Source organism: Octodon degus, unplaced genomic scaffold (assembly GCF_000260255.1).
Source record: "Octodon degus isolate 3935 unplaced genomic scaffold, OctDeg1.0 scaffold00096, whole genome shotgun sequence".
Taxonomy (NCBI): domain Eukaryota; kingdom Metazoa; phylum Chordata; class Mammalia; order Rodentia; family Octodontidae; genus Octodon; species Octodon degus.
Window position 1 is genome coordinate 2,796,429 of NW_004524672.1, and position 15,488 is coordinate 2,811,916.

Below are 15,488 nucleotides of genomic sequence, written 5' to 3' on the forward strand. Positions count from 1 at the left end.
CACTGTACACAATTTGCTACACTATAAATGTCAAGGAATTCCAAATGAAAGGAGTGCATACTAAACATTTTCATATATATTATATACAGTGTGTAATTTGTATGTGGGTGTATACAGGTGTAAATGTAGATGCTTTTAGGCTGGTAAACCCAGTTATATTTGGGAACAACTAAACATTTCAAAGGTTTTTGCACACACTTATTTGAGAGGAACCCATCAGTTGCTTTAAAAATGTGTTTCCTTCCATTTTAAACTTCATAATATTTAAACGAAATACAACTAAACATTTTTCCAGATTAGCCACATTTTTTTACAACGTAATTGACCCAAATATCAAAGGGTTTTAAATCATCAAATACCCAAGTTATACTGAACAAGTCTAACATGGCAAAAATGTTACCCTTTTACTGATTTACATGGACAGCAGTACATATGTGTGTGTACCTACAGAGGCTTACACATAAACACAGTTCATACTTGAACACTAAATTCAGTATGGTTTAGCATCTTATTTTGACTGTACACTTGATCAGAAAAAATGGAAATATCATATATAAACACTTAAGTATTGTCAAACATGAGATTGTATATCTTCTTAAAAACAATTGGCTTTATCTTGAAAATATTAATGATTGCATAAATTAGCTCCTTACAGGGACTACCTATCTTCCAATGTTTAATTCCAGTGCTTCAGAAACTTTACTCTAAATGACTGATATATAAGTTGCTCAATAACGAACTCCTCATAAAAAATAGCGGGTTATAACAAACCATCCACATTCTTCAATTAGCCATCTATTCATCCATGCATGGAAGCTAGAGTAAGATAATCTTAAATGCTACGTGTGCCGCTTTTCTTTTATTTTCATTTAATTTTAGGACACAGAGATCTATGAATTACAGGTTTATTGTACATATGCTCTTATGCAAATGCGAAAGAACTGCTCAGAATTGCTGATTAAATTGTGAGAATCTCTTTTGAATTTCACAGGTAAGTACTGTTATTCTACAAGCTCTACTTCATAAAACTGGCTTGATTAACATGTAGGTAATAAGAAAACTGCATGGTATGCCTCTTGTCTTGATGTTTTATTTGGTCAGTGAGAATAACAACTATATAAGATTGTTTGGTATTACTTGACATGACCACTAAACTCGCTCAAAGAATCAAACTAAATTCTATACGTAGACAAAACATACACTGATGCCAAGCCATCATGAGAATAAAGTTTCTTTGTTTTCTAGAAGCAAAATGTTGGTCACCATTTTGAAGTAATGTCACTAGCCTTGAAAGTAAAGTTGTGTCCATTCGTATCTGGACATTTCTGTGTTTTTGAAGGTGCCCATTCCTTAAAACTATTGTACACATTTTAAACTCCTAATGTTTTGTTGTAGCTTCCCAGTTAGTTTGTATGAGTGGAAATTAACCTTCCCTTCACTCATGTGTTCCAGTGAAATAGACACAGGGAAAAGTTGGCAGGATTTGTATAAACGACTATTGTCATAGCTCGGATGATGCTGGTTTCTGGATCGGAACTATTTTTTTTTTCCTTTCCATCATTTCTAAAGTAATTTGTTTCTTCTCTTCAAAGAAATATCTCACATAGAAAAGCCTCTTGCTGACAGCCAATAAAATTTTCTTTCTATAAAATCTGCTGTGAAAAGACCATTTTTCATAAGTATGAGCTCTTTCACTCTGATAATCACCACGCCATGTTATGATTTCTTCTTTGGCACTACTAGAAATACGAGCTTTATCACAGCGTAGCATACTGATTGAAGTTATCCTCTGACCAAATTAATACAGAGAAATGTCCCAATTTATTGCTGTCAGAGAGTCAGTTTATTTTTCTCTCTGGAGTAATGATCTCTTATCCTCTACATAGAAAAACACTACATAAAGAGGAAACTGTTAATAGAATGGCTATTGTCACAGTGGACAATTAAAACATTGTATAGGCACAGAGTAAGTGCTTTTGAGTCAAATCTAAGTGAAACACTTTTGCAGATATTTCAGTTTCTTCCCGTGTTGGGAGAGATTTGTACAAGTGCATAGAAATATTTGCCTAAGGTCAAACTGTCAAACATGCTACCTCCTCAGAAAATAATGTATTTGAACAAAGAGTAGGAGGAATCTGCAAACATCACGAGTTTGACAGAACAAATGAGAATGACTGAATCAGTGTAGTACCTCTGTTTTCTTCTGGATAAGTGCTACTCAAGCATTAAAAAACATGTTCTGCCTCATTCAGAGAGCTATGTGCAAGACCAGCATCTAAGAAACATACTTGGGTCTCCCTGCAGAAAGATGTTGCCTAAGTATAAATTCAAGGGAGGGATGAACATTACAACCTTGACACTAAGATTTCTGTGCCAAGATCATAAGAATGCTGAGTATTGATGTCATGATTGATTGATTGTCTTGAGTATATACAGTCACAATAATTTAAATCAAAAAAACAATTTGGGTCATAACACATTTTACTTCAGTTATGATTTTTGTCCTCACGCATTTGTCATCATTCTTAGATTTGCGCTGCATTGATTGTTGGGTTTGAAATAGAAGCTCTAGTCAGTGAAATGTGGTGGCCGGGTTCATTTAAGTTACTTAAGATTCATTTAAATAACTTATGATCCTTCTGTGATTCCTTATATTTTGATTCTGCTCTTGTCACCACCTCATTAATGCAAGCAAAACCTAAAACTTCAGTAAGCTTTTTATGTATACAATTCTCCCACGAAGTACACACACACACACACACACACACACACACGACATACACATGCTCCCACTTACCTTGTTCCTTAGTCTTTCAGAATTCTAGCTGGACATCAAAATATACATTAATTATAAAACATTACAAAATTATGTTTTTAACATTTCAAAGGCTCTTGAAAGGAACTCTTACTGATAAAGCATTGCTAGGTTTTTTTATCAATATAGATTACAAAAATCCTCTACTTCCTGTCATATTTGGTTTTATTGAGCAGCACAGTACTATTGCTGTCAATACCCTCACATGGAAAACTACTGTAACAATAACTTCAGACACACACATTTTTCTTTCAGAAATATAATACTAAATTGATTGTGAACAAAGAATCACATACTGTCAATTTTAGGAAGCATAAATAGTAATTTAAATATATAAAATATATGTAATAGTTTCCTTTGTATTTATCTGTGGCAATATTTATATTCCACTAAGTTACTTTTAAAAGATATATAGAATTATTTTAAACTTAAATTTCATCACCACATAAAATTGAATCCACCTTATCCTCTATCCCCTGTATTTCCTGTTTCTTCCTTGAAAAAATATTTAAAAAAAAAGAAGTGATCATAATTCTTTGGTCATGGAGTCATGATCAACAAGAATTGATATGAGGGTTATGCGCGGATTATGACCCAAATATGTAATAACGAGTTTGAAAAAATAGCAAGAAACACTTTTCCATTAATGGACTTAAATTTTGAGAAAGATTGGCATGTAGTGCACTAAAATAGGTAAGCTGGTCTAGTTGAATGTTTCTTTTTTCCTCTAGGGGAAAGTTATGTATGTGAAATGTTACTTGAGAACTGTGACAGTGGTGACTGCACTGCTCCTGCTGTCACCCTCTTGCATGCAGTCATGCCGGGGTGCCTTTGATTTCTTGTTCTTTCCATTGTCACAGTGAACCCTGGTCTCCGCCCATCAGATCCATGGTGCAAGGACACATATCCCTAAAGTCATTTCTGAAGGAAATGTCCTCCCAACATTCTCTACCGTCTGACTAATCATTGTTTAGTATAACCAAGGAGATACTGGAGAGGACATTTTATGAAACCCATGTAGCAGGAATGTTGATGTCTGTATCACCTGATCATCCAAATTAGCATCATATTTGCATTTATTTTTTGTCAAAATCTTAAAACCTTAAAAAGTAGCAAATGTTCTTAATGAATATGACATTCAACTTCTACATTACTAGCACCAGATCATATATTATGTAGCTGAATATGATTTATAGCTGTGAGCTCTTATACAGAAGCCATATATGGGGAGGAGAAGAAAGAAAAGGTTTCTAAATGCAAAAATTAATAATAAAAGGCATCAAGGAATTACATATAAAAGAGATAACAAACCAGTTAATACCAAAATTATATCATATAGTAAACTTGATTATTTCTGTAATTTATATACGTATAGTGTGTATTGGTTCAGGTGTCACCCATAAACTAGTAAAATATTTACAATTTAATATCTTCTGGATTCAAAATAATCTGGGATAAATTAAATGTGCCTTGATTTCAAGGACACACACATTTCATCTTGAACTTGACACAAGTAGGCAGAGTTCCTTGTGGCGATGCACTCCCACAGAGAAGGTATGCAACAATTAGATACCACGTGACCCAGTCGACCTCCCTCTTCCTCTCAGGTGGTGTGGAGTCCCGTGTCCTGTGCACACTCATATGGCAGTGTCCCAGAATACTGTTTGCTGTTTAGAGTAGGGTGGAGGGCTGCACTTCTTCGCGCCTGCGTTCTTCTTCCAGCTGGGCAGGATAGGCATGCTATCCTGTTTGCAAAGGCCCTTTTCCGTTTTCTGTCTAGCTTTTATTTCCTTGCATAAGCAACGCTTTTTCTCAATCATCTCAAGCATTGTATGGTCTCCATGAAACCACTGCATGCATGCCACCTAGCAGAAAAGAAAGAGTGGATACAGAAGGAAAAAAAAATGGAATGAAAGAATTTTTTTTGCACTATCCTATTAGTTGCTTAGCTGTTTTTATACATCCTTTAAAAGTTTTTAAAATGAATTGAGAAATGTAACAGAAAACTGAAAGCACAGAAACTTTGCATTTAAAATAGTAATCATCATGATGTTATTTAATCATAACTAGGGCATAAATATTTTGATATATTCAAAAACCTTATAATATAGAAATATAACATTTTATTCTACCCTTTCCAACAATTTACCAAAATCTGTCTATGATTTTCACTCTGGTTCCATTGTGTTATTCATGTGTGTCTAAATTCAATCACTGAAATTATTTTTCAATGAAGTCTGATATGCATACGATATATTTAATGCTGTTAATGCACATTTTCTTTCACAAAATGCATTTTAGTCACTTAGGCTTGTTTATAAATAGCATGTAGTAGGATAAATAGTCTTAATAGCTCTTTCAGCTAAAATGATTTCATTGTGTACCATATGTCTGGAATGCAAACACTTACATGATTCTTTGGGAAAATATTTTATTATATTTTTGGATGCTTCAGCAAACATCTAAATTAAAATCATTGGCCTCTAAAATCACATTAATAAAGTTCCTAATTAGTTCCAAAAGCTTAAAAAAGAAAGATTTATCAGGTCAATTGGAATATCAGACAAAATCACTCTATATTGACACATATACATGTATTTTTGGACAGCAAAAACTGCTCCCAAATGTCATGGTACTGAGTCCACAAGTAGCTGTCTTTGAAATGAATCTATCACATAAAAAAGACAAGATAAAGAAGCTTACATTTAATTGTTTGAAAAAACACACTATGCTTTACAGGATTAAAATAGCTCACATGAAGTCACTAAAATTGGCATCATAATTTCAGGATGATGAAAGCATGTACTTATCAATTGTTTGCCCTACATCAGATCCCATGCCAAGTTCTTTGAATGATTTAATTCACATATTCCTCACAATAATGCTCTAAATTAAATACTGCAAATATACCCATACTGATAAATGAAATAACATAGGAACTGGATAAGTTGCCCAAGTTTACAGTCAATGAGGGAAAAGTCAAGATTTGAAGCTAACAATCCATTCATACCTTTAAAAACTACCATTCATTGCCTTTCAATGAGTGTAGAAACTGAAAAGAATTTGAAAGATAAATTAGTGTAATACCATTAATGTGTAAATGAGGAAATTAAAGTAGTAAGAAGTTATGTGGTGGTGGTGGTGGTGGGTTGCTGAGTGAATTCTCATTATCCCTAATGCACTAAGGAAAAGGAAGACCTAATGGTAGAAATGGATTCAGATCCAGAATGTGTTAAATTTCTCCTGGTCACTTGGTTTCTTGAGAAACTTATCTGAATAACTTTCTGATAATATCTCACTTTAAGCAATTAATGTGAAATGAGATGATGGGATATGAAGGTCAGCTTATCTTAAAAACAGTACAGTATCATACCGAGTCATTTTATTCCAAACACCAAGGAGTCTTCTGTACCGACACTCTTGTCTGGAACGTGGATGAAGCACTTCAGATGTGTTATTAAATCCTTCCTCCTGCACTGAAAGTTAGGATTTATCTACCCATCATGACTAGAAAACCAAGTTTCAGAAAGCTTAGCAAATGAGAGGAAAATAATCCTCAGGTTCGTCTGACTCCATAGCCAGTATTTTTTTTTTCTACAAAAGTATATTCACTCCACTGAATTTTATTTAGAGATTACAGCACACCTTGGTAGTCAGTTTTGTACTCAACACATCTTGAGGCAAACGTTTTGGCCTGGTGTTCTTCACTCAATTGGTACTTCATAGGAAAGCCAGAACTTGGTGGTAGGGATGAGTTCCTAGCTCACTTTCAGCCTGCAGTCAGCCCGAGTTGTTGATACTGATAGTTTTGTCTTAGGTTTGGTACTCCTCCTGCCTTCTGGATCCAGCTAGTGAGTACCAAGACACACATAATAATAGCTATTGTTTGTATTATCGTTTCTCGGTGCTACACCAACACACATACATTTATGGCTTTGTAAGTGAATAAAAATGCTTATTAATTAACAGTGAAAATCAATAGTCTAGACTTAGAAGCAAACAGTGACATTCCTAGAGAAATATCTTAGAAATACCTAACGTGATACAAAGTGCCTTGAAATGATGGGCTATGGATATACCTTTGGATGTCTCCTGATCCCAAGCCCAGGATCGTGATAAGAGCATTCGGTTCAGAAATAAATACTCAGTGTTGAGTTCATCTAACAAACAACTTTGCTGCAGAGGAGAAAGCCAAAGCAGCTCAGAAATTATTTGAAAGGCTTTCATAACAGGATAATCTATACAATAAAATACAGTAACTCTATTTTGGTGGAAGTACAAATGCAGTTTATTGAGTGACTATCAATTATCATAATGGAAGTGATAACAAAGAATTATCAGAGGACATCACTTAATCTCATTCATCTCAGAAGGCTCAGCATACAAAACCGATTTATAGGTTTTCAGTAAAATTTTATGAATTCAATAGAAGCTACCTTCATTGAACAGGCTTTGTTGCCTCTTTGAAAAACTCTCCAGATAATCTTAGAAAAATCTTATTTTATTTACACATCAGTGAAATGGAAAAACCTTTGAACTTCTGTAAGACAATATATCTTGTACCACCACTAATACATTCACATTTTTCTTACCTGTCTATGTGATCATTAGATCATTTGTTACTTAATATTTTAGCATTTTTAGGTGCAAATCAGTATGCATGACTACAAAATAATATTCTTTGTTTTCAACATCACAAACAGTATGTTCAGTACTTATATGAAGTACATTAAAATAGATCCATAAAAGATTTCATCACTTTCCTGGATTTTTAAACAACATTTTTCACTGTCTTACTAGAATACGGTTGTAAAATTATGTTCCATCTCCCCTGGCAGTGGAAAGAACTTTGAAGATCTACTCTAGCAACTAATTTGAAACCAAATCCTGTAATTAATGGCCATTTCTTAACAATAAGTGAAATATATTCATTATGTTGCTATACAAAAGAACATATATATAGACCTGGAAAATGACTATAAGACAAATGTTCAATTATTGTGAATACACATATTTTGGACAATATATCTATATTAATATGATTCAGAGATAATATTCTTGAATATTATTAGGTTCTTGGAAATAAAATAAAATGAAATGTCCTGTCAAGGAAGTGAAATACCTCTACCCCTGCGTGTTAGTTGTATAGTAAATACTTGTCAAAGAGTATGGTGTAGTGATCATTTTGGCCTCACATATACTACAGAAGAGTATAGTGTAGGAAAGAGGAGTAACTTTATGGTAGAGAAACATATTCTACAGGCTGAGTCTCAGTGCCCTCACAAAATTCACGTGCTAGGCTTCTGACCTGTGCTGTGGTGAGACTATCAGGAAGTATTTATATCATGGGATTAGTGACCTCATAGAGGAGGTTTGAGGCAGTTCTTCCTTTTCTTCCACTATGAGGACAAGCAAGAAGCTGGAGATCTATAACCCAGAAGAGGGCCTCACCTGAACTCATCCGTCCTGGGTCTGCCCTTGATCTTCCTAGGCTGAGAACTGTAAGGAATAACTTCCTCCTGGTTACTAACTGCCAAGTTTGATCTTTTGTAAGAACAACCCAAGTAGAAAAGGCACATGACAAACATCACCTTCAGCAGTGACAGGTCTTGTTGTCAGTAGATGTCTTTGGTATAAAGGGACATGAATAGTGGCACTTGACCTCTGCCTTCTTTCTCCTGCAAATTCCCACGCCTCTGGTCTAAACATCATACAACAGGGAAATCCAAATGGAGAAACATTCTACAAAATACCAGGTTGCTACTGTTGAATACTGTCAAGGTCAACTAAAATAAAGTCTGAAAACTTTCACCATCTACAGAAGTATAAGGAGACTCCACAACCAAACCTAATATATGGGCTGTCCTAGAAGGGACAGTGGGGCACACAAAGGTATTTAGATAAAAGCTGAGAAAATTAAGATAAAGTGTGAACCTTAGTTAATTATAATGTATCAGCCAGGCATGATGATGCAAGCCTGTAATTTCACTACTCAGGAGACTGAGGCAGGAGGATTGTTGTGAGTTCAAGACCAGCCTGGGCTACAAAGTAAATTCGAGGCCAACCTGAATGACATAATGAGACCCTGTCTCAAAAAGACAAAAGGTTATAATGCATCAATATTAATTCATTAGTTGTGACGAATGAACCATAGTATTCTAAGAAAATAAAATTAGAGACAATGGCTGTGGTTACACACTCTTTGAAACTTTAAAAATTAGATGACACATGTTTTTAAAAAATCAAATATGTGTTCTTTCCATGTGAGCTTAGCTCGTTCATTTTTCTATGAAACATGTTAGATGATATGATTAGGGTATTGTTAGTTGGATGACAATAAAATAACATTTATCTCTGAACATTCCATAAACATTATACAAGTACTGATTGATACATAATTCATGTATGCTATATGTATACTGAAAAACAATTCATTAGTATGTTTTTGTATGGATATTACATACAGCATTACATACACCACACTTCATATAGCTGTGGGAGGCAGTGAACTACATACAGCTTGTCAAGTGCTAAAGATCATAGATTCTTCTGGAATCATGAGAAGCTGCATATTGAAAAGGGGATTTTTATTCACCTCAGTAATTACTTTCTCTTGGGAAAAAATTGAGTATTTCCTGAGAGTACAATTATATTTTCTTCAAATACGAAAAATAGCAGTGTGGTAAAATAACTCATCTCTATAATATATACTTAAAATTGTTATTGTTCCAAAGTATATAAATCATGAAGACAAAAAGATACTCTGTGGTAACCACTTAAGTATTTTAATTTTACAAATGACATGAGAATAGAATTCTCATATCTATTTTTATTTCCATCCCTCATCAATTAGCATGTGAAAAATATAATTTACCAAAGAATCAAAGACTTAGGAGACAGGATGCAATGTTCAGCCAGTACACTGCTGACTGCAACAGAATTCTTTTTATTTGGGTGGGGGCACTGGGGATTGAACTCAGGACCTTGTGCTAGCCAAGCAAGCATTTATTCTACTGAGCTGTCTCCCCAGCCCACTGCAACAGAATTAAATTCAGTAGCAAATCTCAAACTTTATGAATATAATTTTGTTTCTTCAACAATAGGCACAACAATCAATACCAATTTTTGCATGATCAGGGGCAAATAAGCTATCAGTCCTTCATTGGTCTTTGTCAATTTAGTCAATCTGGATAGTTTGTGATATGGAAAGTTCTTATGACACATGTAGGCGCTGTCAGCTTTACCCTGGCCAAAAAGGAATGTGAAATAATCAAGGTTCCTAGGACTTTTCTCTTTACTCCACAGAAAGTTTCAGCAGGAGACCGTGGGCAGAAGTGAGGCATGAGGGAGAAGAACATGACCATTGTGTGGCACAGAACAACTCCTTCAGGAATGTGGGAGGCAGCCAGACCCTGAACACTAGGCTCTCCCCACCTGTAGGACTCCTTAGAAGCCTTGAGGTTAGCCAAGGGCTATTGCTCTTCTCAGGCAAGTTCTGTCCCACTATCTTAGGGGGCTGAGAAGTTGGTTGTTTGTTAATAAGACATACAGAAAAAATAAATACATTGGTTCCATGAAATGTTTAGACAGATTTTCATATCAGTGAGCTGGGTTTGGCAAACCACAACCCACCTCTCAAACATAGCCCACAGCCTGAATTTCTACAGGCCATAAATAAAACTTTAAAATAATTCAATTGGAAAAAATCAAAGAAACCATATTTAGTGACATATGAAAATTAAGTGAAATTTCAATGGCAATGCATGTAAAAAAGGTTTTGAAATATTAATATGCTTATTTATTGGCATATTATCTAAAGTGTTGAGTAGGTGTGACAGAAATTATTTGGCTTGCAACCTGTAAAATGTTTGAAATCTATTAATAGAAAAAATTACAGAAAAACATTAATACTCTAGAACTATAAAGAAAAATGAAGAATCTAATGAAATAATAACTAACCATTTTATTATTATGAATAGATTATTTCACAAGCTCAAGTCAATGGCATGCTAGATTTGTAAAATTGAGAAAAATAATTTTAATTGATAAATCAAGTATGAAATTTGTTAATTGTCCACTTATTTCCATTATAATGAGCAGCTACTGGATCAATCTGCTGTTGCCCCATTATCTCTTTTTTCTTTCTTTCTTTCTGTCTTGCTTGCTTGCTTGCTTGCTTTCTTGCTTTCTTTCTTGCTTTCTTGCTTTCTTTCTTAATCTATTTGGTACAGGGTCTGACTACACTGCTTGGACTCATAGTGATCCTCCTCTATTCAGCCTTCCCAGCACTGGGACTATACGCATGAGCCATGATGCCCAGTCTCCTTAGAAGTCTCAGGGCACCTGCGGGTGGGGCCCATGGAGCATGTGCTTCTGGGGATTGAACACCAGTCCCTGTGCCTGCCTAAGCAGGCGCTTAGTCCACAGTGCGATCTCTCTGGCCCTTGCCATCACATTTTTTTCTTAAATATACTTTCAACTAAGTGAATGGCCAGTTGACCCTTAAAATAATTATCCTTTAGAATTGTCTGATGGAAGACATAAAAAGGATAGTATCAATATTGGTACTATAAAAAGAGCTATAAAACAAAATGAAGAGCATTGATCCACACGGGCATACATATTTTTCATATCAGCCTTGGCTCATTAAATAAACCAGGAATGATGAGAACTAAACTTGAAATCAATTCTGGCTATTAATTTAGATAAATTATTTGGCCATGTTGACTACACATTTTATAATTCCATCACCATAGTGAAAAGTAGGTTATGACTAAAGAAATGAAGTTGGCACCCTAAGTTGAATTCCCTCAATCAGATTTAATGCAAGGTCAGCCCCCTTCTCTTAATAAAACTTCAGCTATTTCTGAGTTACCTGGACACTGTCACTTGATGACAATATAAAAGTAAAAAAAAAAATTACTTGGAGATCTCTCACCTCAATTTTAGTGAATAATGTGCTATGTCCTTTTTTCCAATTATATTTTTGGAGGAAGTAGTTAACTTTCAAATCTGTAGACAATAATTGTAGCCCTTAATAAACCTTTTGAAATTGATATACTATAGAGACAGAAGTGTTATAATCACCTGCATTTGTCAGCATATTCGCTAATACATCACTTTATTAGTTATCATCTCACCAGCATTTTGAGTGATCATAAGACAAGTAGGAAAAGTGTTTTGTTTTTATTTCTGGGAATGGCTATGGCCTGTTCTAAGGGTCACTTAGAAATAATTTATATGTTAGACAGCTACAAAGGCATCTCAGTACCACTGTATTTTGATTATCAATATGACGATGGTATAGACATGCAGTAAGGAGCTGGGTCTGGGTTGGGCCCAGGGATTGGCAACCCTACCCTCTGAGTGAAGAGTAAGACTGGCCACGTGTGACTTTGCAGGGGCTAGATGTGACAGTGGCATGATTGTGCTCAGAGCTTCTGCACCAACAGGGTGACCTCTCCAGTGAGTACAGCACACACAACAGCACCCCCAGCCCTCACACCAGGAGGCTTGTTGGGCTCTCACTGGCTCCCAGAAGGAAATAAATTGCAAAATCTTCTGAAATGAATACAGCCCTGAGGGACAGAAGGTACTGTTGATTGGCTTGTCCTGGTAGTGAAAGCCCGCAAGGTTTACTATTCATATAGCGTAATCCTGTCCAGTGGGAGGAGAGAAGAATTGCAACAGCCCCTTTGTAAGTGTAACCTGAAAGCAAACAGGAGAAACTATATTTGCTCTGACAATGCAGATATCTATCCACGATTAGTCTGAAGACACAAAAACGATCCCTACATCTTGGTGAAAGCAACCAGCCAATGTGGATAGATCATAATTATGAACACATATGTGTTGAGTATCACTGAACCCAATCTTATAAGATAAACATTACATGACAATAAAGGAACAACTAGATTCCAATGTGATAATAATGGGTACCTTCAGTACTCCAATGCTATCTGTAGATGATAGACTATTCAGATAAAAAGTTATCAAGGAAAGATCATCATGAAAATATGCCATAAATGAGAAGGACTTAACAGAAATCTACGAAATACTTAATCCCAATTCAGAAACCACATTTTTTTCATGAGATCAAGAATCTTCCATAAAGTGATAAAATATTAAATTATTAAATTTAATGTTAGCATTAAAGATGCAAAGAAGCTAAAATGATCTCTTGCGTCATCAAATCATAGTGCATAAGACTTGAAATCAACAGCAAGAAGAAGTAGAGTCTATGCAGATACTGGAAAGTTCAGCAACTCTCTTTGGAATGATTACTGCCTCTTTAAAAAAAAACTCAGAGAAATTGAAACACTCTCAGAATCAAAAATGAAAGTAAAACATGTAAGGGTTTAGTTATAAGTAACTATATTTTTTAAAAATAAGGGAAATCTCAAATAAAAAACCTAATGATGTATGCCACAGTAAAAGAAAAACAAGAATAGTCCAACTCATGCTCCATAGAACTGATACAATGATGAGCACTGAAATTAATGAAATACATCCTAACAGAACAATGTGAAAGTTCATGGGATGAAAGAGTTGATTCTCTGAAATGATAACGCTAATAAGCCCTTACCCAAGCTAATCAAAATAAGAAACATTCTAAATAAATACAATTACAGATGAAAATTGATCATTACAACAGACACCATGGAAACCCAGAGGATCATTAGGAAATATATTGAAAGTCTATATTCCAATAATTTGGAAACTCTGGAGGAAATAGGTAAATTTATACGATCATAAGACCTACCAAAATGCAACCAAGATGATATTAAAAATACGAACAGATCAATAACAAACAATGAGCTTGAAGTATGAAAAAGATGCTTCCAGTAAAGACCAGGAGTAAACAAATTCTCTAATGAATATTTCCAAATGTTGGAATAAGTAGCAGGAATGCTCCTCAAAGTAGTCTAGGAAACAGAAAGGGAAGGATTGCTTCTAAACACATCCTACAAGGCCGATACCTCCCTGATGCTAAAATCATGATCACGAAGTAAAATAACAAGGAAAAACACAAAAAAAAACCTGTAAACCATATTTTCACTAATGTAAGCATAAATGTCCTTAATAAAACACCCCTAAGTCTAATTCAAAAACATATTGAAAAGCCCATATATCATAAGCAATTTGATTTCATTGCAGGGATTCAAGGTTGGTTGAATATAGAAAATCAATAAAGGCAATGCACATCATTCATAGCATCAAGGATGAAAATCAAAGAGATACAGAATAAAGCTCCTACAAATTTCAGTAAAATCCTTGACGAAACTAATGCAAAAAAAAAAGTTTACTCTCATCATTTCTATTCAATATGGCGCCTGAAAATTTAGCCACAGTTTTTAAACAAAATAAAAGAATGAAAGAAGTACAAATGGGAAAGAAAGAAGCCAAATTGTCCTTCTTTTCAAATATTATCCTATTCTTTGGAGACCCTAAAGACTCAAGCAAAAGACTCAGAGCTCTTAAACAAATTCAACGAAGTATCAGCATAGAAAGTCAACATTAAAACTCAATAGCTGTTCTATGCATCAACAACAAACTCATGGGCAGAGAAATCAGGAAAACAGCTCCACTCACAATGGCTTCAAAATAAAACAAGATATAAAATTTAAAAAAAAACTTAGAAGTTAACCTAACCAAAGAGATTATATTCTCTACAGTGAAAATTGTGAAACACTAAAGAAAAAAACTGAAGATAGTACAAGATAGAGAGAGCTCCTATGTTTATGGGTCAGTAGAATTGATGTTATTAATGGCCTTATTATCCAAAGTGACCTATGAATTCAAATCAACCTTCATCAAAATATTAATGTCATTCTTCACACAACTAGAAAAAAATTCTAGAATTCATATGAAAGCATAAAACACCCTGAATAGATAAAAAGAATTCTGAGCATAAAAAGCAAAGCACATTATATTAAATGAATAACAAATTTTAATATACTACAAAGTCATTATAAAAAATAGAGCATTATGATAGGGACATTAGAACACAGTGTTAGACCAAAAGAAATAGAACAAAGCACCTAAAAATAAACCCACATAGATATAGCCATAATATTCTTGACAAAGAATATCAAAATGTAGATTTGAAAACAGATAATTTTTTCAAAAATGGTGGTGTGAAGATTGATAATCAACTTTTAATATGCAGAAAATTGAAAATGAATTCCTATTTCTTGCCTTACACAAAATTAACTCCAAATGGATTGAAGGTCTGAGTGCAGGGCCTGTAGCTCTGACACTGCTAGAAGAAAATACATGGGAAAATAATTCCAAATATAGGCACAATCAATGACTTTCTGAATAGAGCTACAAGAACTCGTAAAATAACTGAATCAGCAAATGCAACTGCATAAAATTCAAGTTTCTGCAGAACAAAGGAAATAACAATAAAGATTTACAGAATAAGAAAAAATCTTCATCAGCTATTTTCCAACAGCAGATTAATATCATGAATACATAGATAACTTGGGAAATTTAACTCCGGAAGACCATATCATATAATCACAAGGGGCAGATAAACAAGGCAGACAGTTCTCTAAGGAAGAAACGCAAACAGCTAATAATTATATGAAAAAGAATATTTAGCGTCTTTAAACATCAAGGAATCACAAGTCAAAATTACACTAAGAATTCCATCTCGGGCTGCAGGGAT

General features: G+C 34.5%; 1 protein-coding gene across 1 annotated transcript in view; it reads right to left on the reverse strand.

The window, feature by feature from the left end:
* Positions 1–4,452: 4,452 nt before the first annotated feature.
* The window catches only part of Nyap2 (neuronal tyrosine-phosphorylated phosphoinositide-3-kinase adaptor 2), a 299,448-nt gene continuing 288,412 nt past the window's right edge, over positions 4,453–15,488 (reverse strand). Inside the window, exon 6 of the mRNA XM_004638151.2 lies at positions 4,453–4,680. Coding sequence (XP_004638208.2) covers positions 4,453–4,680 — 228 coding nt within the window. The remainder of the gene's footprint in view (positions 4,681–15,488) is intronic.